The following is a 26,600-nucleotide window of genomic DNA, read 5'->3' as shown; positions in this document are numbered from 1 at the left end:
GAAGCCTTGATGTGAGAGTCAGGCCATGCGTGCACGGCCTTGTGGTGCCGGCTGACTATTTCATATTGTATAATGCTCGTCTCGTATATTATCCTTTGCCCACGTCCATCTCACAAAATGAAACGCAGCTCATCTATTGACACCAACTCCGCAAGAATCGCAAATGTACCGCCCAATCTATACAACCAATGCCAAGGCCTGAATGCTCGCCGCAGGCCATCCGTAATGTACATGAACCCCACGTCACAAAGGAAAATGTAATGCCGATACGATGCTGTTATTCTGTTTTTTGCTCCCCATCCTTTCCATCTTTTTCTTTAATGCTGTCACTTCCTTGCTTCGCAGACCCCTTCCCCTGGGCCTTTCCCTCCCTCCACTTGGAAAATTTCTCTCCCAGATAACGCCATGTCCTGGCCCATCCGCCCATTATGGAACCCTTGATGGACTGTGTAGTGCTGGGCCAGTTGACAGTTTGCTTAATCACTTGGCTAACGATTTTGCGGAGTTCCTGAGGGTCATCGGAAACAATGCGCTTTTCGAACTCACCACCTCGTCGGCGTTTAATGGATGTGCTTTCGTCATCGGCGGTCGCCGCCATCATCTGATTGTACTCTTCGCGAGGTATAGAGAACTTCTTCTGATACTGGAAATACAGCCTGGACCGGAAGTTCTTGGGCAGCCGGCGGACCATGTTCCCTCGCTTGATGGGATCCATGTCTTGCTGGAGCACGCTGTCTGCCGTGGGGTCTAGCACCCAATCCTCGTCATCCAGGCGGCAAGAAGCTGTGAAGTTTACGTTGGGGAGAGTTTTGATGAGCGGCGCGTAGAGCCGTCGAAAGTGTACGACGTTGTTGTTGACAATATTGGCGACCTTGCTCTTGTTCTCTGTAGGTAATGCCATGCGAGGATCACCCATGTAACTCAGGCCGGCGATAGTACTGTACAGGTCGGTTTCAGTGAATTGAGGAGGTAAAAGAAGCAGGGCCGTGCGGACTGCAGCAATGAGGTTGTGCTGGTTGGCGAGCCGGACCTGAGGGTGGTCGCGGAGAATTTTGACGGGTTTTTGCAGCCGGCCTGCAAGGTACAGGTTGTCCCAAGTTGACAAGTCCTTAACCAAATTGTCTATGCTGGTAACGCCGTATTTGATCAACATGCCATTCACTTCAACATATGGATTAAAGTATACACCCGCGCCCCAGTTTTGGACCCTCGACACCAGACCGGACCCAAGAGAAGCAATTCCCGAGTAGTGGTCGCGGTGTTGTCGGATGTTTATCGAGTGCCAATGCTGTGTGTGGCTGACGCCAAATATGAAATCGATCATCTTGGGCGATCCCTTTTGCGCCTTGACTAATGCTTCCGGTGGCTTCGGATGGACGGCTCGAAACTCGGCCTCGGTGATGCTGCGGCTGATGTCGTCTTGGGGAAAAACACCAGATCCGTATGCAAAACAGTACACGATCGGCGCATTGAATTGCCGGAGCATTATGCGTAGCGCTTCTTTGAGTTCGTAATTAATGATCATGTGCTGGTTGACACCGAATAACCGGTGGGGAAGATCCTCAAAGGACTTGATTGCGAAGTCGACGGAATCTTCCCAATCATCGCCATAGAGGTTGAATTTACCCCCGGCAGACTCCTTTTTCTTAGCTAGACTGGAAGTGGTCGTGCTCGATTGCGTTGACGGCGTTGATTTTGCGCTGGCAGAGGCAGCGGATGAGTCGGTTGTTGAATTCGAATACCATCTTGGCTGCTCTAGCCTCATTCGCCGACTCGGACGTAGAGAAGCTCGGGAAAGGACTGTTTGTGAAGAAATAATTCGAGCAGAACGGAGTGTGATGGAGGGGGCTAATCGACTTGATGCCACGGCGGCCTACACAGTCCAAGGTTAGCCAAAAACCACGACTGCTGGAGGGTGGTTCCAGGAGGTGGTTGTGTACCGTCAGGCCAAGCTCAATGACTACCATTGCCGTTACGCGTCCAAGGCTGCGAGGAAACAGGCTGTGAGAATTTACCAGTTTTCTCAATGATTATCACCGGATAGGTCAAAAGAGACTTCGCTGCAAAGAATAGCATCACCTAATAAAGACGCAGATCGAACCACAGTATGTCGGTAACTGTTTGACAAGCTGCAGATTGCATGAGCCAGATACACGCAACGGTTGAAGTGTCAATATGTGGATGACAGAGTAGCAAAGGACCGGCACTAGGTCACTCGTCGACTGCGAAATGATGGGCAATTGCAAATTTCGATGAAGACGTTCTGGCCCTCTGGCTGCGTCTCACAGGTCCAAGATGTTGGTGCGTCGATGGAACCATGTTCAATCGTCTTGAGCCTTTCGGCTTTCGAGGAAATCTGGAGCCCCAGAACTTGTGCAAGTCCCCGAGGGAGCTGCGTTGCTCTGTAGAGGGGGTCCACCTTGGCTACCACAGAGTACTCCATACTTTGAAGGGAATGCAAGGCAACTGACCAATCAAAATATATCCTGTTCGGATACCATGCCACTGCGATGCGCAAGTACAGTGAAATCATGTGCTGGCAAGATGAGTGCAGTGCGGCGTCGCTTTCGCACCCGAGATTTACAAGTTGTTTGTTGTGTGAGTGCACGCTGCTGTTTTTTTAAGAGCAATATTTTAGCTCTGCAGTGCTTCTATCAACTCTATATGGACTAGTTCTTCCTATGGAGGATTTATCCTGGCGCTTGACGTGGATTGACCGAGGCTCAATAGCATGCTCAGGTTTTGTCCCGTCTTCGGGTGCGCATTGATCTGGAAGCAAGTCTGCTTCATACCACAACCCACCTAGGCGTCTTTCTCAGTAGGCATTCAAGTAAGAAGGGTATTTGCGAGCTTGATAAAAGCATTAGCATTATGGACGTAACCTTGGGTTCCCAGCCTGTTCATCGGAGGGCTTCTTTCCCCTGTTTGATCCCTACGAAGGCACAGTGAGCCTGACGGGTAGTAGTCCATGCGTATGAGCTTTCTCGTTGAATGTCCGTGATGGATGAGGGGCTTTGCAGCTGCAAGAAATACATAACACTATCACTATCTACTTAGTACTGACAAGCTTCATATCTTCGCCCTGCCAAGATCTGATAGGACAAAATGATCACGTGACTACGAGAAGCTGTCGCGAGAGAGCTTTCGCGGAAGGCCCCACAGCAGCAACATCTACGACATCAACAAAAAGTGCAAGCGCGTGGAATCAGCAATGCGAGGCCAGCCTCGGAACGAGGGGGAGCCTGCTGCATCCCGTGGTCAAAAAAGCACAATGTCGAGTAGACTGCGAGCAACTGCGCCATCCGGCGCTCCAAGAGCGCAAGGTCGTTCAAGGGTGAGTTTCCACAGTCTTCCGACCGATCAGATTACCACTTTATTAGATGTTGCCCTTTGTTTTGATGAGACTCTCACACAATATTCAGATAGCGTCATTCAGGGCTACCCAGCCCTCATATAATTTGATCACGGGCGCTGAATCCAATGCCCGACCATCTTCCAGACAAAGCCAGACTGCCGAATCTTTGCGCCCTGGGTCGCGGGATAGCTCCAAAGAAAACATGGCTCCTCCAGATGCTGACGAGTATGAAAAATATCGCAAAGAAATAGAAGCCCTCAAGGCAGAAATTGGGACTTTGCATTACCGTATGCAAACCGCAGACCAAGAAAAGGAAATTGCACTGTCTCAGCAGTCTAATAAGTTGGAACAAGCTCGACGACGCGAGCAGGAGGAGCTGCAGCAAAGGCAGATGGCTGAAGCAGACAAAGACAAAGCTGCTGGATTAGTGGAGTCTGTCAAGGCCGAGATGGACGAACTGCGAGAGCGATCGCAATCAGATTACAAAGCTCTGGAGCGGAAGGCCCGTGAAGCACAGGACGAAGCTCGGCTGCTACAGGAACAGCTGGATGACTTGTCAACAGCCAAGGACGATGGAGCGAGAATCGCTGATAGGAAGATGAATGACATGCAGATGCAGATAACCGCCCTCCAAACTTCTATTGAAGAGTTGGAACAGGAGAGTCAATCCAGAGAGGAGAATGTTCAGCAAGCCCACTCTGTTGTCGCGGAGAAGGACTCCCAGATTGCAAGGTTGGAGGCAGATGTTCTTCGACTGAAAGCGCAAAGTGGAGATGCAGAGACTATGGAAATTATCAAGAGGGAGCTATCCGAACAAGTCCAGCATATAAGGGCTCTGGAGGCTACCAACCGTGACCAATTGAGCGAGCTGAAGCACCTCAGGGCCGTAAGCAAGGCTGTAGAGGTTGTGGAAGAGGAGAAGAGGTCACTGCAGCGGAAGCTGGAGTCTGCAGAGTCCCTTGAGGCGGAGCTGGCAGAAGCTAGGCTACATCGACAACGGTTGGAAGACGAGCGCCTTGCCTGGGCATCGTACCTAAAGCATTCTTCAGAGGCAGGCGATGAATTTGAGTCCCCCGAAGCAATGGCCAGAGCCTTGATGGAAGAACGCCTGACAGCAGCTTCTTATGTAGAACAAGTGGGAGCTATGCGAGCAGAAGTGAGTGCTCGTGAAAACTCAATTCAATTACTGCAGGTGGAAGTCGGGCAGCTGAAAGATCAGTTGGAGAATGCGAAGGCATCAGCTGGCATGCTATCCACAGATAAGGCACGCCAGCGCATCGATCGACAACGCATTCTAGCTGTTAAAGAGGCCGAGTATTTGCGAGCGCAAATTAAAGCTTTAGATGATGAGGACCAAACTATGCAGCCCGAGAAATACGACGAGACACGAGTAGCGCGAATTCAAGAACTAGAAAACCTTGTTGAGCAGTACAAGGCCGAGGTTCAAAACCTTCACGCTGAACTGTCGTCTTTGGAGCCAGCTACGGGCGCCGCAACACCACAACCCTTATCAGGAACTAAACGCTCTCGACCGGAAGATGATGACGCACAGGAGCAGCTCGGCCAGCTGACGCGGAAAAATAGGAAGCTCCAAGAAGACATCACTGGGCTACAAACAAAGGTCACCATGTTGGAAAAAGATCTCTCCACAAGCAAGGAACAACTGTCCGCTGCGAAGGAGCGCAATTCAACAAGAGTCTTGTCGCTGAGATCAAACCCAACCTCGGACCATGAAGCTATCAAACGCAGTACCCTGGAGGCGCTCAAAAAAGAGAACTCGGACCTCTTGTTGCAACTTCGATCCAAGCACTCCAACCCGGCAGTAGCTGTCATCCCAACATCGGTCCTTGGTGCGATGGAGAGAGAGATTGCCGCAGCCAAGGCTGAAACGGCTTCAGCCCAAAAATCAGCCAGACGACTCAAGGAAGTTTGGGCTTCCAAATCCCAAGAATTCAAAGAAGCCATCTTTTCTACGTTGGGATGGACCGTCACATTCATTCCTAATGGTAAGATGAGAGTCGAAAGCACCTTCTTTCCGTCACAGACTGACGAGCACGAGAACTCCATCGTCTTTGACGGCGAGCGAGGCACGATGAAGGTCGGCGGCGGTCCTAAGAGTCCATTTGCCAGAAGAATAGGCGATCAAATAGGATTTTGGGTCAGGGAGAAAGGCTGCATCCCAGGGTTTCTGGCGGCGCTAACATTGGAATTTTACGAAGAACATACAAGAGCATCACGGGGTTGAAACGCCATTTTGGGGTAATGAATGAATTTGAAGGGACTAACGGTTGGCGGCGCAACTTGGCTGACGTACATATCATACAGGCGTGGCAATTCGTACATATACTTGCGTTGGGGTTTACAATGCGGCATGTATTGGTCCACCTTGACATACATTTCCAGCAGCCGAAGGGACGTTATTTCACAGGAAACACGGAGGTTTGGATTGAATCTGTACACTAGGTATCAAAAAAATGCATGTCTATGAAGTGGCAAGTTGATGCTCATCCGTTGGGTGTGTCAATTCACTACCGTCACAACCGAAGCTTAGTCATGTTGCGCCTCGGCACATGGACGCCCCCCATCTTCCGTCAACGCCATAACCGATCTTCACGTCGCATGTGAGGCGTCCAACCATCTCATACAAACAACTACAAATTTTGACATACTGTCATTTTTCCCTCCCGGTCATTTCGTCCGAGTCCATTCGCAAATGCAAGCGACTTGATTCCCTGCCCCAAAATGGGATTCGCAACCGTCCCTCCCGCACAACCCACCAGCTCGCCTGCTCTCCAAGCAGCATGGGATAAACACTACTCGCACAACTCGTCAACGAGACACCCGGTATTTTTCACAGAGAGACTGCGCAAATCGCCTGCCTCGTTAGGGCCGTGGGCAGGAGGGGTCAATAATCCTGTTGCGCACGGGTACGTGTATCAGGAGGTTCAGAAGGACGGGACTAATAGTCCCAAGTTGTAACGAGGCTTTGGGCCTTTGAGGGGGGCGGATAAACTGGTGGCGTGGAGTGTGAACAATGCGAGGTTTAATGGCAATGAGGACGTGTTTTTTGGTGGCACAGTGTGTCTAATGGACTCTGCGTGGGATAGAAAGTTGGAATTGTGTTTGCCGAGGCTGGCTGAGCACGGCGCCGGGTCTTTTGGAGGATCTAGTCGCGGAGTCTTGGTGACTTGTGCGGCGGGCTCGCGTCCCACAAGAATACTTGTATAAATACAATATAGTAGTGTATACTTTGTGGCAAGAAAATATATTTGATTGCAGAATATATATAACAAGAGTCTGGTGCAAATATAGTATATTATAGGGCGATGGGCGCACCTAGTAAAAAGAGTGAGCCCGCCGAGCCATTCACGAGTCTTGGGTGTGAGGGGATCTATAGTGGGTGTAGGTCCTTTTAGTCGTGGGTACTGGAGGTCAATTTAGAACATGCCTGGAGTCGTGACACTGAGGCGACTCGAAACAAGTGTAAAGTTTGCAGTGCGATTCGCCGGTGAATAAAGGCGTTTTCAATAGCTAGACGACTACCGGTAAAGAAATCGCATCTTCACCTGCTGACAAGTAATAATACAATGACTGTGTGAGAGTACCACCGAGCCGGATACGGGTGCTGTTAGACCCTTGCTTCTAACCAAATGCAACATTGAACGCTCCATCAGAGATTCGAAGACAAAAAACAACAACAAAAAAAGCAAAAAAGAAAAACAAGCATTGTAGTCATGACTTTGCTGCACCAATTCGCCCACCCCCTTCCCAGGTGTCCTTTGCCAGTAGCATTTGTACGGAGTACCATCGACCTCATCCATCAATGACGAATGGAACCTACAATAGGAGCAACAATGAGTGCTATGATTATGATAATCCCAACAGCCAAACAAATCCCCATCTTTCGATCTTTCCACCGCATTCGACTCTTCACATCCGTCGCCCGCCTCTTAAATTGACTTGAGGATTCTGCCAGTGCAGCCGTTTGGTTGTTAAGGACATCAAGATTGTCGCTTCGTGCCTTTACGTTGGTGAGATTTTCGTTTACGATGTTTTTAGCATCTTCTATCCCTTGTTTTAGTGGGGCCAATGCTCTATTCCCATCAGCATTGATCAATTTGTCTGTTTCCTGCTGACGCGACTCGGTGCGATCAAAGGGCATCTTGGAAAAGTCGGTAGTCTTGGAGCTACATTGATATCCGGCACGTTAGAGCTAATGCAAAACAAGATGAATGAGGGTGCCTGGTGAAGCATACTAGAAGAGGTCGCCGTCTTGTCCTTGCTGGATGACTTTTTGTGTTGTAAGTCGGTATGTTGATGGTTGTGCGGGATGGCAAGAACTTTCTCAGTAGCTAGGTGAGATGTCGGGAGAGCATATTCATGTATATACGCACTAGGTAGGCATGCGATCGCAAGTCAGGGGTGCATGGATCTTTTATTAAACAGATAAACAACTAAAAAACCCCCAAACTACACGACGTCATCTTTCCTCGAACAATCAACGGCAAAGGGCACACGGTACACAGAGCATGATGGAGTAACGGTGCTTGTGTGCTAGCATTGACTGTTCAATTTGCCCGCCCGGTGGCGTTTGTGGGGCGTATGAGGACAAAGTCGGTCACGTGAGACAATTTTTGGTCTTGATTGCTGGTCGCATCGTGTATGAGGCCAACAAAGGAGAAGCTTTGATGCCATGGGTTTGCACCTCATTGTTGCTGCATGAGCCACGTCTTCCTTTCACCGAATTGCCTTGATCATATCGAATGAGACACAAAAGAATGTTTGTTGAATTACAACGGCAGGGGACATGATACACCTGTCCCGACAAGTGGCCTGGAGAGCCTGCAGGCTTCACAACAACATTCAATGTCGGGCTGCGTCGACGACTCCGCCCATCGGATTGGGGGGCTCAGCCAAAAAGAAGGCAGTGAAAAAGAAACTGTCTTTCGATAAGGCCGCCAGCAGTCCGAAGCACGAACCGAGACCTGCTTCAAAGGTCGTTGCTCGCTCTCGCGCGAACTCAGTATGCTCAATTTTAGTCAACATCCCCTAGCAAGCAGATGACTGACCGCAACCGTAATGAACAGGTGAGCCAAGGGCATGATCCGAAAAGCAGGTTAAGGCTCGGTGTTGGTAAGAAGTACACTGGTCGCCACGGCGTATTTCGATCCACAGTCCTCCATCGGCTGCAGGTCGTGCTCAACAATCGTTCAGCGTCACAGCCAGCAGGCCAAGGTATAGCAGAAGATGAGTTGAACAGACAAGCGGCTCTATTCATGAATGCGATAGACCATGCCTTTCTACTTGCAGAACAAAACGTCACCCGGCGTGACAAGAACCCCTTGTTTTGGAACCTGCGAGATGCGTTCATCACCCGAGACATCAAGGGCTTAACAAAGGAACTCCAGTATTCTTTCCAGTCCTTCGTGGTTCGACAAACCTTCTCCAAGGAGCTGGAAGACAACCAAAGGCGCCTCCTAGATTTCCGGTTTCCTCACGAGTGGTTTCCGGCGACGCGCACCATGCAGCGCACCATCCACGTGCACGTTGGTCCAACGAATTCCGGAAAGACTTACAATGCTCTCAAAGCGCTTGAAAACTCCAAGATGGGCGTTTATGCAGGACCCCTGCGATTATTGGCTACGGAAGTGTATCAAAGACTCACGGCCAAAGGTCGCCCGTGCGCCTTGATCACTGGCGAGGAAATTCGCATACCCGAGGACACGGACCAATATTTCTCAAGCTGCACCGTAGAAATGGTCCCGTTGAATACAAAGTTCGATGTTGCTGTCATTGATGAGATCCAGATGATTGCCGACCCCGAGCGTGGGAATGCTTGGACAACCGCAGTGCTAGGTGTACAAGCCAAGGAGGTGCATTTGTGCGGCGAGGATCGGACTGTGCCCCTTTTGCAGGCGCTTTGTGCCAGCATCGGCGACAAGTGTGTTGTTCATCGCTATGAACGGCTCAGTCCACTCAAGACGATGGATTCTGCCATCAAGGGTGACTACAGCAACCTGCAAAAAGGCGATGCAATAGTTGCCTTCAGTCGGCTATCACTCCATGTCTTGAAACGAAACGTTGAGACCGCGACTGGTCGAAGATGTGCGATTATCTACGGGTCATTGCCACCTGAAGTTCGGGTGCAACAAGCAGCCTTGTTCAACGACCCGAACAATGACTACGACTTTATTGTTGCCAGTGATGCGATTGGTATGGGCTTGAACCTCGAAATTCGCCGAGTGGTGCTCGAATCAATCACCAAGTTTGATGGCAACCAGAACAGACTGCTCACGTATCCTGAAATCAAGCAAATTGGCGGTCGTGCAGGACGATATAGAACTGCGCAAAGCGCCGTGGGCGTGAATGCTGAGGAAGCCGAGAAGGAAAAGGTCGGCCTGGTAACAACAATGGACCAAGCCGATCTTCGCAATGTTGAGAGAGCTTTTCAGAAAAAGGTCAACGACATTGAATATGCCAGCATACAGCCGCCAGCCGGCATCGTGGAGCGATTTGCATCTTACTTCCCACCAGACACACCCTTGTCATTCATCTTGATGCGAATCAAGGCTGCAGCGACTGTCGGGCCAAGATATCGCTTGAATATCAGCAGTGATGTCCTGGAAATCGCCGACATTATCCAAGACCTCCCGCTCACGATTTACGACCGCCTGACATTCTGCTACTTGCCCGTGGCATTGCGAGCGGAAGGCGCTGTTGATGTCTTGCGCGCTCTTGCGCGAGTTGTTGGCCACAATTCGGCCGGTGACCTGCTTTCTATTAAAGAAATACCACTCGAGTTCTTGGAGGTCAAGATGGAAGACTATCCAGGCGGGTCCCAGGAATACCTATCCAAACTGGAGGCGCTGCATGTCGCAATCAATCAATACCTATGGCTATCCTACCGATACGCCGGCATGTTTGCAAGCCAAGCACTGGCCTTCCACGTGCGACATCTGGTCGAAGAGAAACTCATTACCACACTAGATCGTCTTGATTTCACAGAAGAACAGCTCGAGCACAAGCGGAAGAACAAGCGGCGACAGGCTCGCTCTCGCGATATCAGCCGAAAAGCGATTGGTGAAGACGAAGGTCATGAACTGGAGCATGAGCACGAGCAGGATGACGCTCAACTTCCCGCATCGTCCGGGAAGGGCGAGAAGCTCAGCGGAGGGGGGCAGCATGAAAAGCCAATCGAGGTTGGATCAATGTAAAGTGTGTGTTAATTTGTTAGAAACCGGCCAAAACGGCGTGTATTGTACATCTGAAGAGGGTACGATGGATACTCTTGGTTTTGCATAATGGATGCATTGAAAGGCGTTGAGGATCTGGGGTGGACAAAAGTATCTCTTATAAAACTCCCCTTGTTTACTTAAAGCTGTCACATACATGGACAGTGGATATGCTTGTACACTACTCTTCTTACCTCTTACTCCTGCATTGATAGCTGCTCATGTTGTCTTTAGAAGAGTTGGGCGGCAATGAAAACGGCGGTTTAATGACGTGCGGTGCGAAAGAAAACGGCAAGTTCGGGATGAGGCTGCATGTGCGATTGGCTCTCAGGCTAGTACTTGGCACCAAGCAACATGAGCTGCATGACGAGGTTTGGTGGCGCGGTTCTTGCAAACGCGACTGATGACGGAGCACATGTGATGAGATGCAGAAGCATCATTTATCCTTGCATGTTTGGAAATGCCCAGGCTTGGTTTTCCTCTCAGCCCTTCCCTGTTGTCTTCAATGTCAACTTTCCCAAGTCGTGGCGACTTGCTCTTTCTTTTGTTTGGTGGAATAAAGCTACGCGTGTCTACATGTCGACGGTACATATGTACACCCACTGTACATACCTACCTAGGTACCTAGTAGGTAGCTTATTGAGCTGACACAGGCGACCAGCTCTAGCTCCAGCTCCAGCCCCAGCCCCACTGTCTGTTTTAAATGTCACTGGTTCATGTCTCTTCTTTCCAATACTTTTAAGGCCTCTTTTGTTTGCATTTTGGTCCCCTCTGGCTAACCATCGACCGCACCCATTGTCCAATGCATTTTCTAAACGATCCTGCGATCTCGTCCGAATGAACCGACTGAGTTACACTGAGCATTTGCAGGCGCACCAGTCATAGTTACTAGTCCGGTACAAAGTGCGCGTCGCCAACGCGTCTCCAGCTCGCGTTGGCCATCCTGCTACTCTGATCTGCTTTGCTGTCGCAAAATCATCAGCTTCCTCTTTCCTCACGCGTCGAACACAGCCTCGCTGCCATGTCGCCCGACATCACTTCATCACGGGAGCAGCTGGATCCGTTCTCGCTATGCGCAAACGCGACTCGATCCGCGCCCTACTCCTACCATGCCCCGAGCCCTCCGTCTATTCACATACCTCCGCCTAAGTGGTCTGCGGACCCTGAATGCGCCATGGAGCTCCTGCCGCCGTTACAAGATGGGGACCCGAGCCAGTTGAACGATATACAAATCATCACTCGAAATGAGAGACAAGTCGCGCAGGATTCTTCCGATCTTTGGGTGTATGGTAATCGCTATCAGGCGCAGGCCATTCTGGACTTTCTCTATCTCGGTCCAAATTCCGTTATGCGCGATCATGCCTTTCTAGAGCGGGAGGGTATTACTATGATACTCATTGTGCGCCCATGGCACTTCACCGCCATGGAATCATCTTCCGCAAAGACGGCCAAAAATGAACTGAAGATATCTGTGGAGTATATAGATGTGAACGGCCTGCACGACCTCATTCGTACGTTTCCTAGGGCGGTGCAACTGATAAACGATCATTTGTTGGGTAGAGACCACCCTCGGCCTACCGACAGCGAGAGAGACGTATGCGAGATGGACGGCATCATTGCGCCATCTAGCAGTTTCCGTCGGGGCAAAGTGTTGGTTACGTGCGCTACGGGGATGGACTGGTCACCAGCTATTGTTGCGGCATACGTCATGTCCGTGTTTCGCAAGGATGTGGTGACGGCGTTGCAATTCATTAGCTTGCAGAGAGTCTGTTGCGCATTTGACGAGGATTTAAAGCGCATTTTGCAGTCGTGGGGAGATATCCTTTCAGCAAGCTCGGCGGTTGCCCAGCATGCACACCACCAGGGCCTAGAAGTGGCGAAGCCTGGGCTCGGCCAACATGGAAAAGGTTCTGCAATGGGAGCCGGGGCCTCGGCGCCAAAGAGGGGATTGGATGACATGATGGATGTGAATGAGGATGATTGTCAGGACACTGGAGGAGCTTCCTCGGCGGACCTGGACAGGTTTATTGACCGGGGCCCGTTCGCACCGTTTGCTGATGCCATGCATGGTAATTAGCAACCGCATCTGGTCGAGGTTTGGGGTCTGAGCGATACCAACCATGCAGGCTTGATTTTGGAATTCGTGGAACCCAAGGCATTGATCATGAAGGTCACGCGTCAGGGCAAGCAAAATCAACATTACCTTTGTGGCAGGCGTTCTGGACGGCATAAACATATGGAGATACCCCTGTAATAACATAAGGAACTCAATGGAGTTAAGGCGAGTATAGTTTGATTAGAATTTGACGACAGGGTTGGACTTTCTGTCCTGTATCATCTTGATGGACATGCTATCTGCCATTTTTGGTGAAGAAACGTGAAATGTCTTGTTAACAAGCCCATGTGACGCCGGCAAGCGTGGTAGGCAAATTGAGAAGATACCAGACTGATTGCTCGATACGGACCGTAACTCCGGACAAGTGAAGCTGAGGCCTGAAGTCTGCTTGGGCATGCTGCATAAAACATGTGATTTCATCCACCGTTGGTTGTGCGCGCGATGCTTTGTCAAGGTTTGTGTGGAAACACAACGGGGCAAGGCCGTTGTTGCCGCATCCCGAGAATGGAGTGACAAAGCGGTCAAAGGCACATGTTTGATGGCGTCAATATGTTCATAAGGTGCTACATAAATACCCGTCTATTTCTCAGTATCAGTGCACGGCCTTGCCATTCAGCCTGGGGCGTGTCGACGGGCCTATATCCGCCGTGAACAATGCCCTCAGTGATCCGTGTTCCAGAAAAATGATTGTGCGTGCGTGCCTGGATGATCAAGCCGTGAAATCTTCATCCAATCTTCATCTACTAGGAGAATTACGCCTTGTCCCTCGAACTAGCGCGGAGAGGGTCTGGTGCCCGTCACCCCCCCTTTGTTCACTGTGAATTCACTTTGTCGTCACATTTCCCCCTGCGAGCCGCACAACGAAGCGTCCATGTCCCTTTCATGGTATTCTTACCCATGAAGTTGCCAAGCATGTATGCCCTTTATGTGTCTATTCTCTCTTTCGCCTCCCCCCCTCCCCAGCCACCCTGATTTCAGGCCCGTCTTTCATTCTCAAAACCAAGAGAAAACCCGCCACAATGGCTTCTCGCCAACACAACCTCCGACCTGCATCGGCGCGCCGCATACCGCAGCGCTACAAAAACAGGGACAAGGAAGGCGGCGGAGAAGCGCGCCCCCGAAAGCCGTCTGGAAATCACACTTCGGCTTCTATATCTTCTGCGCGGCCGCAGAGTTCACGCCTCGGAAAGTACTGCGCGTTTCCGTCTCGGCCGCTCAACGATCCGGACCCGGGACCAAGTGAGTTGGTCAAGGCCATGGGAGAGTGCTGCTTCCCCAGCGAAAAGACGCAAGAGCTGGAAAGAATATTGAGAGGTGCGAATTCGCGCCAAGACCAAGGTGAGCGAGCCAGGTTTTTCCCGATTTTGGCCCGCGATCTCGTGGCCGCGTGTTTGCCGAGCTGACGACGAAAAAGGCACACAAGCTTCGGCTCCGACATCGCCGAGGATGGCTCTTGTTGCCAGACTGCCGCCCATGGAATCGGGCCTGGCCAGGTCGCCAGACGACTTGGAGGCACCGCTCGTCCGGGAGGAAATCGAGTGGGGGTCTGATTCGAACGACGAGCCGCCGTGCGCGTATTCCGACATGTCTGGCGCAGGTTCGCGCGGTGGCGAGCTAGACGTCCCGTTGGGCCAGCAGGAGCTGTTGTAGGACAACCTCTCCGCTGGTATTCAATGGGCCATGTGCCATGTACTGTGTAAGAAGCACGCGTTCTGGGAGGCGGTGGGCCTTTTGGAACTGGGCAAGGTCCAGGTTGAGCGTTTTCTCACCATGTATCTGGTAGAGCGCAAGGTTTGGGAGCTATACGACAGGAATGTGGACAATATCCCGTGGCGACAGTTGGCGGCGGAGGCGGCGAGGAGAAATTGCCAAATCGCCGATTTGATGACCTTGTATCCCCTGGAACTCAGCACCGACAGGATCACTGAGGGGGATGTTGTTCAGGCTACGGAGTATATGAGGCGTCGGGGCTTGCATTCCGATGCTGCAGATCTGAAGGGCTGGATGGGCCTGAACACGAGCGGCTTTGTTTATCTGGACATCACGGAACCGATTTTGCTCCCGGGCAAGGGCGCAGAGTCCCTTGGGAGAGCGCACCGTTCTGGATGCATTGACATTGAGCAAATCAAGGCCGTGGCAATAGCCCAAGCCGAGAAAATGGCTGACGAAAGCGATCGAAAATGCTGTATAAACGACGCTTCCCTCGGTACAGCCCCCAGAGTCATCCCGCGTTCAGTACAGGACGTCGGCCAGGACGAGATTATACGAGATGGCATCCACGTCACGCCGCGTCGAAACCGCCATGTGCGCTCGGGGATTCTCAGCGACATGACTAGCCTTGTCCCAATCAGCTGGCATGAGAGCGACAGTCTGTTCGGAAGAAGTCAGCTGCTGGCCCGTGATGGCCAGCCAAGCGCGCCTACGGATGGGAATGCGTATGAGGTACGTACGAGCGCGGGAGGGCAAATGCCTATCTCGCCTTCGCAATGTGTGCCTGGCACTTTTGTCGGCACCGCACTGGAAGCTGGGATGACAAGGAAGGGTTCTCATCCAGCCAGCGCACAAACTAACCATCTACCGCCTCCGACACCCCAGTTTGCAAGGTCAACAACAGCCATGGCAGCGATGCAAAGCTTGATCAACTCCAGCGGAGCCGTGCAAGACAAAGACAGCGGACTCTTTGGCACAGCCGCCGGGCTAGAAGTATCGGCGGTTGTCAGCGGCGGGCTGTCCGCCGGATATCAGTCCCTGATCAATCGACGGGAGACACCGGCTACAAGTGTAGATCAGCACGATACCACAGAAGAGGCCACGGAGCCGCCAGTAGCCCAGGGTTCCCGTAACCTACGAGAGTTTCGGAAAGAGATTGAAGCACTCTCGAATCCAGTTGCCGCGGCCAACACAAACAGCGAAAAGCTCAGACGGGCACTCTTGTCGAGATTCAAACACTACCTCCAGGAAGACAACAAAGCCCCCGTAAGCAGACCAAGGGCTCCTCGTAAGCACACCCAGCGCCTCGTCCAAGAAAGCACCAGACACTAATGATCTCCCAGGCCCGGCACCGATTGAAGTTGTTGAAGACGACTCGGACTATACTCCTGGCCGCAGCACAGGGAAAAGACGCCGGCAGAGCGTGCAGGCGCAGAAAACGCCCGTGAAGCAAAGGAAACTTGACACGACGCCAAACACCCCAGTGCGATGCCAGTCCCGAGGGGCGCCCATGACAGGCAGCCCAGGAGAAGCAATCAAGCCTCTAAATTTAATTTCCATCGACGCAAGTCAAAAGGCAGGCGAACAGGAGGGCGCGGGCCTTGCCTCCCATGCACCGCCGTCGCCCGGCTCCGTCGTTGCCGTCTCCCCGTGCTCACGGCGCCCATCCAAGGGGCCCGGCGCTGGCGGCGAGCCGACCAAGGGCAAGAAGAACGCGGCGCCCATTTTCGGCCTCCATCGGAACCAGGAGCTGACGAGACCCGTCGACGCGTCCGAGAACGCCGAGTACGCGTGGTCGGCCGACGAGGCTGGTTTCGCCGCCAACTCCCAGTTCGCGCGGTATGCCCTGAGGGCGGACCGGCTCAGAAGCGGCTCGAGGCACTGGCCGGAAGATGCGCTGGCGGCGCTCACCAGGCTCAAGGACGAGTTCCACGCGGTCGAGTTCCAGCAGAGGGGCAGCACGACGCGCAACGCGGGGGAGATTAGGTTTGCAGGGTGCGCGGGCCGGGCTGTGTATGCCGACTTTGCGATGGAGGCAGAGTTTGCGATGGAGGTGAGCTGTGACGGGGGTGGAGAGGTGGATGGTGATGAGCGAGGGAGCTGAGCCTGCGACGATGTGAGGGACTAGGAATGGTGGCATGGGATGCATTGTTGGACATTTCTGGGGCCCATGTATGGACCGTGTGTAGATGGAGTGAGTACATGTAGATTTGGACTAGCATGGTTTGGCGTCAAGGTCTTGCTGATATCAACGATTTGCGGAGTACAGAGCAGTTTAATATGTAAAGTATGGAGTACATACCTACATCGACGTTTAATTTGGCCTTTAAAAGACGAACAAATTGGACGAGGCGCAGCGGGCGCTTGCAGAAATCCGTTGCCCACGAATGGCCAATCAACGGCCGCTGCCAAGCTCAACTAGGCTAAGTTGTGGCCCAATTCGGCGGGTCTCGTCCAATCTTTCATTCGACTTGACCGGTTCATTTGGAGGCGGCTGTCCATTGGGGTCTTGAGTATTGACCGTGAGTGACATTGTAGATGTTTGTTGCATGTGCACAATAGACTAATGGCTGCCACGGCTCTCACGGCGCCTGGCTCGTGCGGAGTGGTTTGGCGCACAAGCCAGTTCGTGGCATAGCGTCGCGGGACTTGACATGAAGCACGAGTCGTTTCTTGTTGGGCCAAACGTGGCAGTGTGGGCGTGACACAATACCACGACATAACAAAGGGACAGGAGACGAGCCTTGGCAGGGAATTCAAGGCTGGGGGCCATTGGGGGCGCAATACTATAATAACATGAACAGCCCTGCCGCAGCCAAGTGCCGCATCATCTTTCCTGACCTTGTCCAGCACGGCGGTTTGTCTTGTCGCCAATGGCCATGGTCTGTCGACGTCGGGAAGCCGCCACCGTCAGCAACTAGCAATGCTGACTCGTCGCTCCTTCCGAATTGCTTCTCTCCTTTTAGCGAGCGCTGTTTTCTGGATATTTATTCGATTTCTGTCCGAGCAGGAGATTTACTCGATCCCGCAGACGGCCTTGAGTCTGCGTCAACAGAGCCCCCTACGCTCCCCCGACGCTTCACCGGGTGCGACGGACAGCGCCTCACCACTCTCAGACGAACTTGAAGCAACCCGCCAGCGCTGCGCGTCTCATGGCTTCAAACCCTTCATCCCCGCCGGCGCAGCCCGACGCAAGGTGTACGACTTGTTCATGATCAACTCGGAACTCGACTTTCTGGAGATCCGCCTCGACACTCTCTACGACCACGTGGACTACTTTGTCATTGTCGAGTCACCGCTCACCTTTCAGGGCAGAGAAAAGAACCTCACGATCCGCGACAACTGGTCCAAGTTTGCGCGATTCCACCCCAAGCTTATATACCACCAGCTCGAATTCCCTGCCGACTTTGCACCCCGTCTCACCTGGGACTTTGAGGACCTCCAGCGCGACTCCATGCTCACCCAAGTCTTTCCCAAACTATCCGGCCAACAGGCCCCCAATAGAGGGGACGTCATCATCGTCGCCGACGTCGACGAGATCCCTCGCCCCGAAACAATCACCATCCTGCGATCATGTACATTTCCTCGCCGACTGACCCTCCACTCCAGATTCTACTACTACTCGTTTCAATTCCTCCACGCCGGACCGGAATGGCCCCATCCACAGGCGACGTTTTACCAGGGCCCTGACGAAACCATTACCCCTACGCACTTGCGCGTCGGCGACGGCGGCTCGTTTTTCCACCGAGAACTATTCGAAAAGGGCGGCTTGAAAAACGCCTCGTGGCACTGTAGTAGTTGCTTTGCCACCATTGAGCAGTTGTTGAACAAGATGGCGAGCTTCTCGCACATATGGATGAACGACGCCAAGTTTAGGGATAGAGACAAGATTGTGGAATCCGTCCGGCAGGGCAAGGACCTGTGGGGGCGGAAAACGGACAAGTTTGTCAGGGTGGACGGCAATGCCGATGTGCCGGGGCTGCTGGGCAGAGAGGAAGGCAAGAGGTTTGGGTACATGGTGAGCAGGGACGGCGACGGCGCCGGGTTCACGGACTATCCATAGGTTTTATCACGGGCGTGGGGGGATTGCTCAAAGGGAAGACGGAGGCTTATTCAGGAGTCCAGGACGGGCCACTGTGCCCTGAATGCCTTTGGGGCACACACACATATCTCAATCTACGGTTCTTCCTGTCTGCAACTAGAATCCCCGTCTGAATCTACTACTTGTTCGGACTTGTTCGGAATTCATGGTTCAAGTTGTACAGGCCATGGCCCGAGCAGCCACCAAATCCCTTCCTTTGGCAGTCGCCCACAGAGTGCGCTTTCTGTACCTTAGAAGACGTGAATAAGAAATCTGATAGTTGATGTGTTCCTTCACTTTCCGAACCGGGTGTGAGAGCGTGCCCTGATACGAGTGCGAATCCGCCGTCGCCGCCGGTGTGCAGGCCGTGACGATGCTGTCCCCGCAAGCTCGCCATGTCCCAGACCACCTACCTGCACAATGGCAATAAGAAGACGGTGCGATGGGTGGCTTTCCGCTCCATAGCCTGGTCTGCTGAATTGCCGCAACGGCCTGCGGTTCGTCATTTGGCGGAGCCGGACGCTTGGCGACGACTTGCAGTGCTTCGGAGACGGCAAGTTGCCATGTCGTAATAATTGACCGTTTAATTGCAGGTGACTGCGAAACGGGGCCGCCATGCTAGCCGTTTTGGACAGTGCAGGCGAGTGAAGCGAAGGAGTCGGTAGCGGAGGCTGAAGCTCGCACCTTGACCCGCCGGCGCCGAAAACGGATGCCGGCTCGGGCTGGGTTCGGGCCGGGCGGCCGGAGCTCGGGGCGTCGCTTGCAACGGGGAGTGGGTAACGGAGGCGTAGACATTGCATTGTGGTAATTGGACTCAATATGCAAGGAGATGCCAATAGTGGAAATTGATGCGAATCTTTTCAACTTTTTCATGTGAACAACCTGGTCGATGGTGAGTCTGCAGTCTGCAGGTCGTTGGCCGTTGGTGGACTGTGTTGTGACTCGTCACCCAAGAGCGTTCCAACACAGAAGTAGTATCCGTCCAATCACTGTGTCGCAAGCCGCGCAGGGTTAAAGTTTAATAGCTCTGGGGATTGGCGACAAGGTGTATCTTCGGGAGCGGTTCCATTGGCCGCTTAGCACTTGCGCAACTTGACAAGCCAGCGCTCGGACGTTGGCGGTTCTGCTGGCTTGATCTGGCCAATCAGGGCAATACCGTCTGTCGCCATTTCCCTTTGCTTTTGGTCCATGCTGCCCAAGTTGCCGCGTGCTTCGAAGCTTGACGTGAGCCTTATTGGCGGTCGGACGTAAGCGCCGGCGCCGTGGCTGAAGTTGTCAAGCACAGTCCTGTGAATGCCGATCCCCGTGCACCGGCCGATTATGCCGGTAGCCCTACCGGCTGTGTTGGCATGCGGGCATGTATATAGTCTTGTGAGACGTGTTGATTCAGGTGTAAGAAACTGCATTTTCGAATTCCTTTGTGCTACCTAGTATCGTTGTAGTATTCACTCTAGCGGTGGGAGAAGCATGAAGTTGCAGTTGAGACTCGAGGCCAAACACGATGCGCCGTCGTATCGACCAGGCGATACCGTTCGAGGCACATTGCTGATATGGGGATGTCCACGGCGGAACGTGTCAAAAGTCACAGTCACCATGCGAGGTGAGAGCCGGTGCATCATCCAAGCATAATGACGGATGCTGACAGTACCAGGCAGGGAAACGGCCAGAGTCTCTGCCGAGGCCAACGGCTCTTGTCCGAACCAGCTGAAATACACTGTACGTCTCCTCACTCACAGCCGAGCACTCGCATCTTCATCCGAAGCTCACCGCCCCAAGATGTTCAAGCAGTCGCGGCACCTCGAAGCAAAGCAAGTCACCGGGTCATCCGCCGAGCCTCACGAGCACACCTATCACTGCCCCTTCGAGTTTGAGCTGCCGACAAGTCTCCCCTGCGCCTGCGCCGGACCCTGCGCGCTCCCGCCGTCCATACACGCCGACACGCCCAAGGCCCGCGTTTGCATCTCGTACTCCATCGCCGCCCGCGTGCAGCGCCGCGTGTTCCACCGGATCACGAGGACAACCACGGCCAGGCGCGAGATTCAACTGACCAGCAGTCCCTGCATCACGGCCCTGCCAGCATCGGCCATCGCCTCGCTGCCAGCCGAGAAGCTGCGGAGGGACAGCGGCATCGGCATCGGCATTCACGACTCGACGCCGGCTCTGCCAAGCGGCTCCCTCCCCCGGTACTCGCCTTCGCTGCGGATGGAGGTGATTCTGCCGCAGGCGCCGGTCCTCACCCGGGGGCGCGGGACGCCGGTGCGCCTGGTCATGCACACGCCTGCCGAGATGTTGCGAGGCGGTGGCTTGTATGTCCGGAGCGTGAGCATGCAGCTGAGGATGTGCGTCTCGGTGCGCATGCGCAATACGTGGCATCACATTGTGCAGTCGCGGCGCGGGTGCGTCATCGGCGGCGTGGTGCCTATTCGTGCCGGGCACTTTGAGCTCGAGCTGGGCGATTGGGGGAGCTTGATTGTCGTGCACCCCGATTGCAAGCCTTCGTTTGCCTCGTGTCTGCTCAATGTGACGTATTCTCTTGAAGTTGCCGGCGGCATATCCAAGGGTGTAGACGGTCAGATACAGGTTCGTCTTGCCTTGGACCCCGGCATGGTGATTTGTCCCTGACACGCGGCAGTATGTGAATACGTCTCTGGACGTGTTGGTGATGGATCCTCCTCCGCTGTATGAGGAGATGGATTCTGGCGAAACAGGGTCGTGATGCATCTGCCGAAACGGCCGTGTATTGTCGAGGCGGGCCGTCCATGGGGATCTGCTGGTCTGGCGGTTGAGTTGGACTTGTGCGGTGTGCCACCGCCGAGGGGCTGAGGCCTTGTACGACTTGCCGACTATTTTTGACCATTTAAGTTACTTGCAGGGCTGATGTAGTCATCTCCCAGCTAATCGAGTCAACTCTCCAACAAACATCTAGGCCTTGGTCGTGAATGCAACGCTGACCATTTGGCTCCGGATGCCTTGTTTCTCACTCGCCCACCTCTACTGGCTTGTTATGCGTAATTAGCGGATATTTCTGTACTACCCAAGTTGCCTGGGGTTCCGTCAGGGAGAGTTGGTTGGGCGCTTTCGTGCAGTGGGAATTGTGACGCCGAGATTTGCTGACCAACAAAAGGGACGAGAAACACTGGCACAGGTGAACAAGGCTGTACATGGCGGCAGGCTGCTCGAAACGAGGTTAAGGACGTGGCTTTGCAAGACAAGACGCAAAAATGTCTCATATGCGAGATTTTGAGACATGACTTAGATGTGAAGATTCTTGAATCAACCTCTGTTCGTGTCTCCGTGATACGTAAACCGTCAGCGTTTATCCATTCAGCTTCCATGCTCGCAGAGCCTGAGGATAGAGGTGTGTCTGTGTGCCCAACCGCTGCTTCTCGTCTGCCGTCACAATGGCTGCTCTGCTTGACAGCTTTCGCAAGGCCAACAGCGTAACGCCGGTTCGTGTGTCCCACGGCACGTTGACCCTTTGCCAAGCAGCCACGGAAAGGAGCGAAGAAGCTTTATTGGAGGGCTCTCAGTGAGGGTTGGAGCTCATGCTAATCGGAGTGAAGCCTCGGGATGCACCGCGTGCGGAGACTGCAAGAGAAAATATGCCGTGTAACAGCGGGTATACAGCGGTAGGCGAGACGTACTTGACCAGATGAGGCGCCCGGCTATTATCACGCTTTATATCATAATACATTATAGTACAGTCGTCTATAGTAGTTGGTGCTTGTTTATGGGCAAATATACTCTCCCACGGACTGGAGAATGGTTCTGTTCAAAACATGGTTCACATGGACGCCAACGTGTATAATCCAGTGTAGGCGCATGAGCGAGCAACCCGAGTTAGGCAACCATGCCTCTGAGCCAAGCCTCCATTCCGAATCAAACCATTTCGCGATGAGGGCTTTTCGGCTCATGCAATGTCGATCACTCGGCTTACATGGATGTACGGACCCTGCACCTGGCCACACCTACCTGCTTCTGCATCCCCAAAGGCCCAGTGCCACCCTACCAGAATAGGGTTCTCTACATGTACATAACAAGCTAGTAGCCTGACAGAGAGGAAAAGGCAGTGCTGCGCCCCCATGTGTGATACATGACCTGATGTCCCGTTGCGGCACATGCAGCCCGGCCAAGCTGATTGGAAGCGGACGGTCGGCACCCTACTTGCGCCCGACAACCCGCAACCCCCTTCTTTTCCCCACGGGGAAATCTATGAATTGTCCCGGAATGAGATATTTCCCTCCAAGGTGGGTGGGAGCCGAGGCCATGAAACGTTGGAACGGGACTTGCCGGCACAGACATCTGCCACGGGGCAGGGTATAGTTTCGGGCGAACAAACTAGACAGGGGGTGTATATGTGCAGGGGCTATGCCGTCTGGTATTTTCAGAGTGATTTGAAGTTGAGAAATATCATGTCTATTTAGCAGCAGCATGTACCTGGATGGTCTTTGAACAACGTATCAGATGAACTGTTGCAGAGTAACAATGACCCCGGCTCTGCCGATAGCCGTTGCAAATCACGACTGTAAACGCGCGAAACTGATGATTTGGGCAGGCTTGTGTTCTGGGCCACAGCATATCCCACCTTGATTCTTACAGTCTGGTCCTTTATTGCCTCAGACCTACGTTGTAATACAGCATATGTATTCTGCTGTAGGTAAACGCGCCATTGGGGGAGGTCCGCCATGTCACAACGGCATTTTTGGCATCCTGTTGCTTGGGTTATTTTGAAAGAGCCTCATTTTACCGGCCCCAAGCCAGTTTATATGCTTCCTCTCTAGAAATTCAATCAACACGCCTTATCTCCCGTGTCGACGGATGAAATACAGGGCGTCTACACTAAGAGGTATACAAGGCACAATTATAACAGGCACCAGTAAACCTCCTTTTACTTGGTGTGGTTAAACCGTCACACCCTGGACCAATATGCCCACAGGGTCGCATGGCAGACATGGCGGGAGTATCTTGATGGCATAAACTTGGAGCCACAATGGTCCCAGCTCACAAAGAGTCACCTATGTACTATTTCTTGTCAGCATTCTGCAGAAGCATGTCTTGGAATTTGTACCCTGATTGGGTCCGGCCCAGTTCTGCATTTCAGTCCGGTCTCCCATATTCGTCCTCGTTCACGGGAACCCAGACACGGCCTTCCATCCGGAGGACTGTAATTATTGCGAGAGATTGCAAGTAAAATGACGACGCATGTCAGAATATTGGCTCTTCCCCGCAAGCACAGCATACCGTCACACCAGGCATAGCCCGCTTTGCGAGGAGAAGGGTAATACCAAAGCCTTCGTGGGACTCTTACCCAGCGGAATCGGCCGATTTGGCTCTCTTGTCAACGAGAGAGACGCAGAGACGCCTCGGGGTCTATGGCTCCTGGCTGACGGACAAAAAATATAAATATCCCCCTTCATCCCGCTACCAAAAGTTGGACAGACCATGATCAACAAGCTTCGTTCTTGAACATCAAAACTACCAAACCACCACACAAACTCAGACCCAACACCCTCCAAAATGAAGACCACTCTTGTTCTCGGCCTCTTCACTAGCAGCATCCTCGCCGCCACCGTAGGCGAGGGCGTCAAGCCCGCTACCAAAGACTCCTCTGCCCTGTCGAGCGTGCCCCAGAATCCCATCAACATCGCCGCCTGTACGTTGATCCCTGAAAACCTTGAAACCTGACATGTTCACGCCGAGGGACTAACCGTGCACAGCTGGGAGCCCGGATGCTTGGTGCGGAGGGTTCACTGCCTACCAGTGCTCTGTTTTATGCGGCAACTATGGCTATAGCTGCTACTACTGCAGCTCCAGCTACTGCAACTGCCTCAACTCTGGTTGCTAAGTTGAGATTTTGTGACCTTGCCGGTTCTCTTTGCTTGTCAAAGTGGTTCGTCGAGGTCCGGCCGGCCAATGCCCCCGGGACAGAGTTGAAGGATTGATGGCGCACGTGCTTGGTATCAGGCCGGACATTCTTTTAGTTTATGAGTGTATTTAGTTGGTGTTTGTGTCCTTGGACGAAATACACGCGTTGGCTGGCTACATGTCGGACTTGCAAATTCGTGATGCCGTGCTTTGCTGACCGTTGAAACCAAACACTGCGTTTATTCCATATTCTGAAATGTGTAAGCTTTAGGGGTTATGCTAGCAGACGTTATTCTATGAGAGATGAAGTACTAAAGTCATGTAGTGAAGTAGTAACCTGCCTGTCGGCGATTCTGAACCGAGCGTAGATTTGTCACAACCGCACAGTGGATGCTGACAGCTTGTACACATACACAGCTTTCCTATGAGTTTGACAAGAGTTTCGAATACTAGAGTGAATTAGTCGATTGTATTATTTTCTCGCATCGTTGGAGTTGTGTTGGCGACGCGCCATGTCCACTCAAGTCCGTTACCCACAGTTCGGCACCAAGTCCTCCAAAGCAACTAGCAATGCCTCATATTGATTTCTGCCATATAGACGCGACTATTCGTAGCAGCATCTTCGGATTTCGGTCCGAAGCCGGTAATCTGTGCCGATCGCCAATTGCCCTGCTTCCTAGGTGGTCGCCCAGCCCGTCATCTTCGGTCAGCAGTAAGCAGCCACACCAGATGTCAGCTTGCCCAAAGGCGTATGTCAGAACCAACACTAATTATATAAAGACATCTCCGCCATAACTTCTTTCAACCGAATTCCCATCCAACAGCTCTTCATTGCCGCCAATGCAGGCCAGCACCAATGAACCGGCTATACCTCTACATCGCTCTTGGCGCAGTCATGGCCGACTCCATCATCGAGCTCGCCCTCGTCACCAACATGGTCAGTTGGCTGCACGGCACAACCAGTGCAACATTCTCCATTATGTCCAACGGCACGACCTTTGATCTAGTCGGCGTGCCGAGAAATCTCGCAGTCGACCAGGGACACTCCAGCAATGGCGCCGCAGGGACGGCATTCGTCATCGTCGGCCTCGGCGGCGTGCTTGCCCTCTGGCTCCAAGGCAGGTCCATGCATCGCGGGCAGAAATCAAGCAACCTCATCTACCGCACGTGGCTGCTGTTTACGGTTCTGGCCGCCGTATTCACGCTCGCCACGCTGGCTTACGTCTTTGCTGTGACAAACAGCCTCAAGGGGCAGGTTATTGACGTTGACCTCGCCGCTACGCTTGTCGACACGAGATACCCCAGGGACAACTGGACGCCGCAGGGGTGGTTTGGAGCGGTTTTGCGTCTGGATCTGGCCAGTGCGAGCGAGAGGAGGGATGTCATACTGCACTTGCGCATCATGCATGGATGGCAGTATAATTTGATTCCGATGTTTCTTCTGCAACTCATTCTGACTGTTCTTGCCGTTGTTGATGCTACTGAGGTTCGGAAGTGGAGGAAAGTTGAGTCTGTTGAGGATTATAATTGAAGATGTTGATGTTGGTCGTTGATGTGTCTGTGACGAATATTTGTTGACAAGGTTGCAGGTGGTAGACCGGCAATAGAGATGAGGAACAGAATTACTCGGATATATAGATTGGCTCTACGCGGAGAATGAATTAGTAAATGGCACATTTTGCTTCATCTCGAGGTACCATGGCTGGGGGAATTCTGAACGAGACCATGATGTGGACCGACATGGTTGCACACATGACGCATAAAATCGCCTCAATAGTTGAAGTGTGCCCAGAAAGAAAAGCCCGCGGGGAACTGGAGAGGGTCTGACGTTTTATAATAACTTGATGCCTCCAACGGGTCTTTGACTTGCTGTGCTATTACGCCAGACTCTGGTGTTTGTCAACAGAGCAAGCATGTATTCCATGGATTGACAGAAGATGTCATCTGTTGTAACTTGAAAGATTGACGATGGAATCGGGTGGCTGGGCAGTGGATTCTAGCTTCATACATGTATCATGCATGTATGCCGAGAGCCGCACAAGGCGGTCTGCCTGCATATAGCTGCCCAGCAGCCCAAGTACATTCAAGTCTTGTCTTGGCAACCTGCTTTCTATCATGTCAGTAGGTTGTCTGGTACTTGAGAAATGTGTTGGACCAGAAGGACAGACAGTTCTCGATTGTGTCACGTGTGCACAAGTGACTAGGAAATTACCATTTAATCGTATCTCGTAGACGGCGGCG

At 52.7% G+C, this 26,600-nt stretch overlaps 10 protein-coding genes across 10 annotated transcripts; 9 read left to right on the top strand and 1 right to left on the bottom strand.

Moving 5' to 3' along the window:
- Nucleotides 1-277: 277 nt before the first annotated feature.
- tam41 (Phosphatidate cytidylyltransferase) lies at nt 278-1,967 on the bottom strand (the record flags this gene model as incomplete). Its single annotated transcript, XM_014683865.2, has 2 exons — nt 278-1,873; nt 1,941-1,967. 2 exons carry the CDS (start codon nt 1,965-1,967, stop codon nt 278-280), a joined length of 1,623 nt encoding a protein of 540 aa, XP_014539351.2.
- A 1,590-nt stretch (nt 1,968-3,557) lies between these two features.
- mad1 (Spindle assembly checkpoint component mad1) lies at nt 3,558-5,600 on the top strand (the record flags this gene model as incomplete). The annotated part of the gene is made up of 1 exon (XM_014683864.1): nt 3,558-5,600. One exon carries the CDS (start codon nt 3,558-3,560, stop codon nt 5,598-5,600), a length of 2,043 nt encoding a protein of 680 aa, XP_014539350.1.
- Nucleotides 5,601-8,415: 2,815 nt separating this feature from the next.
- On the top strand, nt 8,416-10,569 carry suv3 (ATP-dependent RNA helicase suv3; the record flags this gene model as incomplete). The annotated part of the gene is made up of 1 exon (XM_014683863.1): nt 8,416-10,569. The coding sequence occupies one exon, from the start codon at nt 8,416-8,418 to the stop codon at nt 10,567-10,569; it is 2,154 nt and encodes a 717-aa protein (XP_014539349.1).
- A 1,039-nt stretch (nt 10,570-11,608) lies between these two features.
- On the top strand, nt 11,609-12,664 carry G6M90_00g070770 (uncharacterized protein; the record flags this gene model as incomplete). Its single annotated transcript, XM_014683862.1, has 1 exon — nt 11,609-12,664. The coding sequence occupies one exon, from the start codon at nt 11,609-11,611 to the stop codon at nt 12,662-12,664; it is 1,056 nt and encodes a 351-aa protein (XP_014539348.1).
- A 1,058-nt stretch (nt 12,665-13,722) lies between these two features.
- G6M90_00g070760 (uncharacterized protein) lies at nt 13,723-14,353 on the top strand (the record flags this gene model as incomplete). Its single annotated transcript, XM_014683861.1, has 2 exons — nt 13,723-14,041; nt 14,118-14,353. The coding sequence occupies 2 exons, from the start codon at nt 13,723-13,725 to the stop codon at nt 14,351-14,353; spliced, it is 555 nt and encodes a 184-aa protein (XP_014539347.1).
- A 120-nt stretch (nt 14,354-14,473) lies between these two features.
- On the top strand, nt 14,474-16,517 carry G6M90_00g070750 (uncharacterized protein; the record flags this gene model as incomplete). Its single annotated transcript, XM_066130940.1, has 3 exons — nt 14,474-15,145; nt 15,299-15,701; nt 15,757-16,517. 3 exons carry the CDS (start codon nt 14,474-14,476, stop codon nt 16,515-16,517), a joined length of 1,836 nt encoding a protein of 611 aa, XP_065986991.1.
- An 819-nt stretch (nt 16,518-17,336) lies between these two features.
- G6M90_00g070740 (uncharacterized protein) lies at nt 17,337-18,476 on the top strand (the record flags this gene model as incomplete). Its single annotated transcript, XM_014683859.1, has 1 exon — nt 17,337-18,476. One exon carries the CDS (start codon nt 17,337-17,339, stop codon nt 18,474-18,476), a length of 1,140 nt encoding a protein of 379 aa, XP_014539345.1.
- Nucleotides 18,477-20,087: 1,611 nt separating this feature from the next.
- Nucleotides 20,088-21,210, top strand: G6M90_00g070730 (uncharacterized protein; the record flags this gene model as incomplete). Its single annotated transcript, XM_014683858.1, has 4 exons — nt 20,088-20,094; nt 20,146-20,210; nt 20,271-21,074; nt 21,127-21,210. The coding sequence occupies 4 exons, from the start codon at nt 20,088-20,090 to the stop codon at nt 21,208-21,210; spliced, it is 960 nt and encodes a 319-aa protein (XP_014539344.1).
- A 2,801-nt stretch (nt 21,211-24,011) lies between these two features.
- On the top strand, nt 24,012-24,339 carry G6M90_00g070720 (uncharacterized protein; the record flags this gene model as incomplete). The annotated part of the gene is made up of 2 exons (XM_014683857.1): nt 24,012-24,147; nt 24,212-24,339. 2 exons carry the CDS (start codon nt 24,012-24,014, stop codon nt 24,337-24,339), a joined length of 264 nt encoding a protein of 87 aa, XP_014539343.1.
- Nucleotides 24,340-25,215: 876 nt separating this feature from the next.
- Nucleotides 25,216-25,890, top strand: G6M90_00g070710 (uncharacterized protein; the record flags this gene model as incomplete). Its single annotated transcript, XM_014683856.1, has 1 exon — nt 25,216-25,890. The coding sequence occupies one exon, from the start codon at nt 25,216-25,218 to the stop codon at nt 25,888-25,890; it is 675 nt and encodes a 224-aa protein (XP_014539342.1).
- Between the last annotated feature and the right edge of the window lie 710 nt (nt 25,891-26,600).

The sequence above is a fragment of the Metarhizium brunneum genome, chromosome 4 (assembly GCF_013426205.1).
Source record: "Metarhizium brunneum chromosome 4, complete sequence".
Lineage (NCBI taxonomy): Eukaryota > Fungi > Ascomycota > Sordariomycetes > Hypocreales > Clavicipitaceae > Metarhizium > Metarhizium brunneum.
Note: the sequence above shows the minus strand (reverse complement) of the source record. Positions and strands in the feature narration are given on the sequence as shown.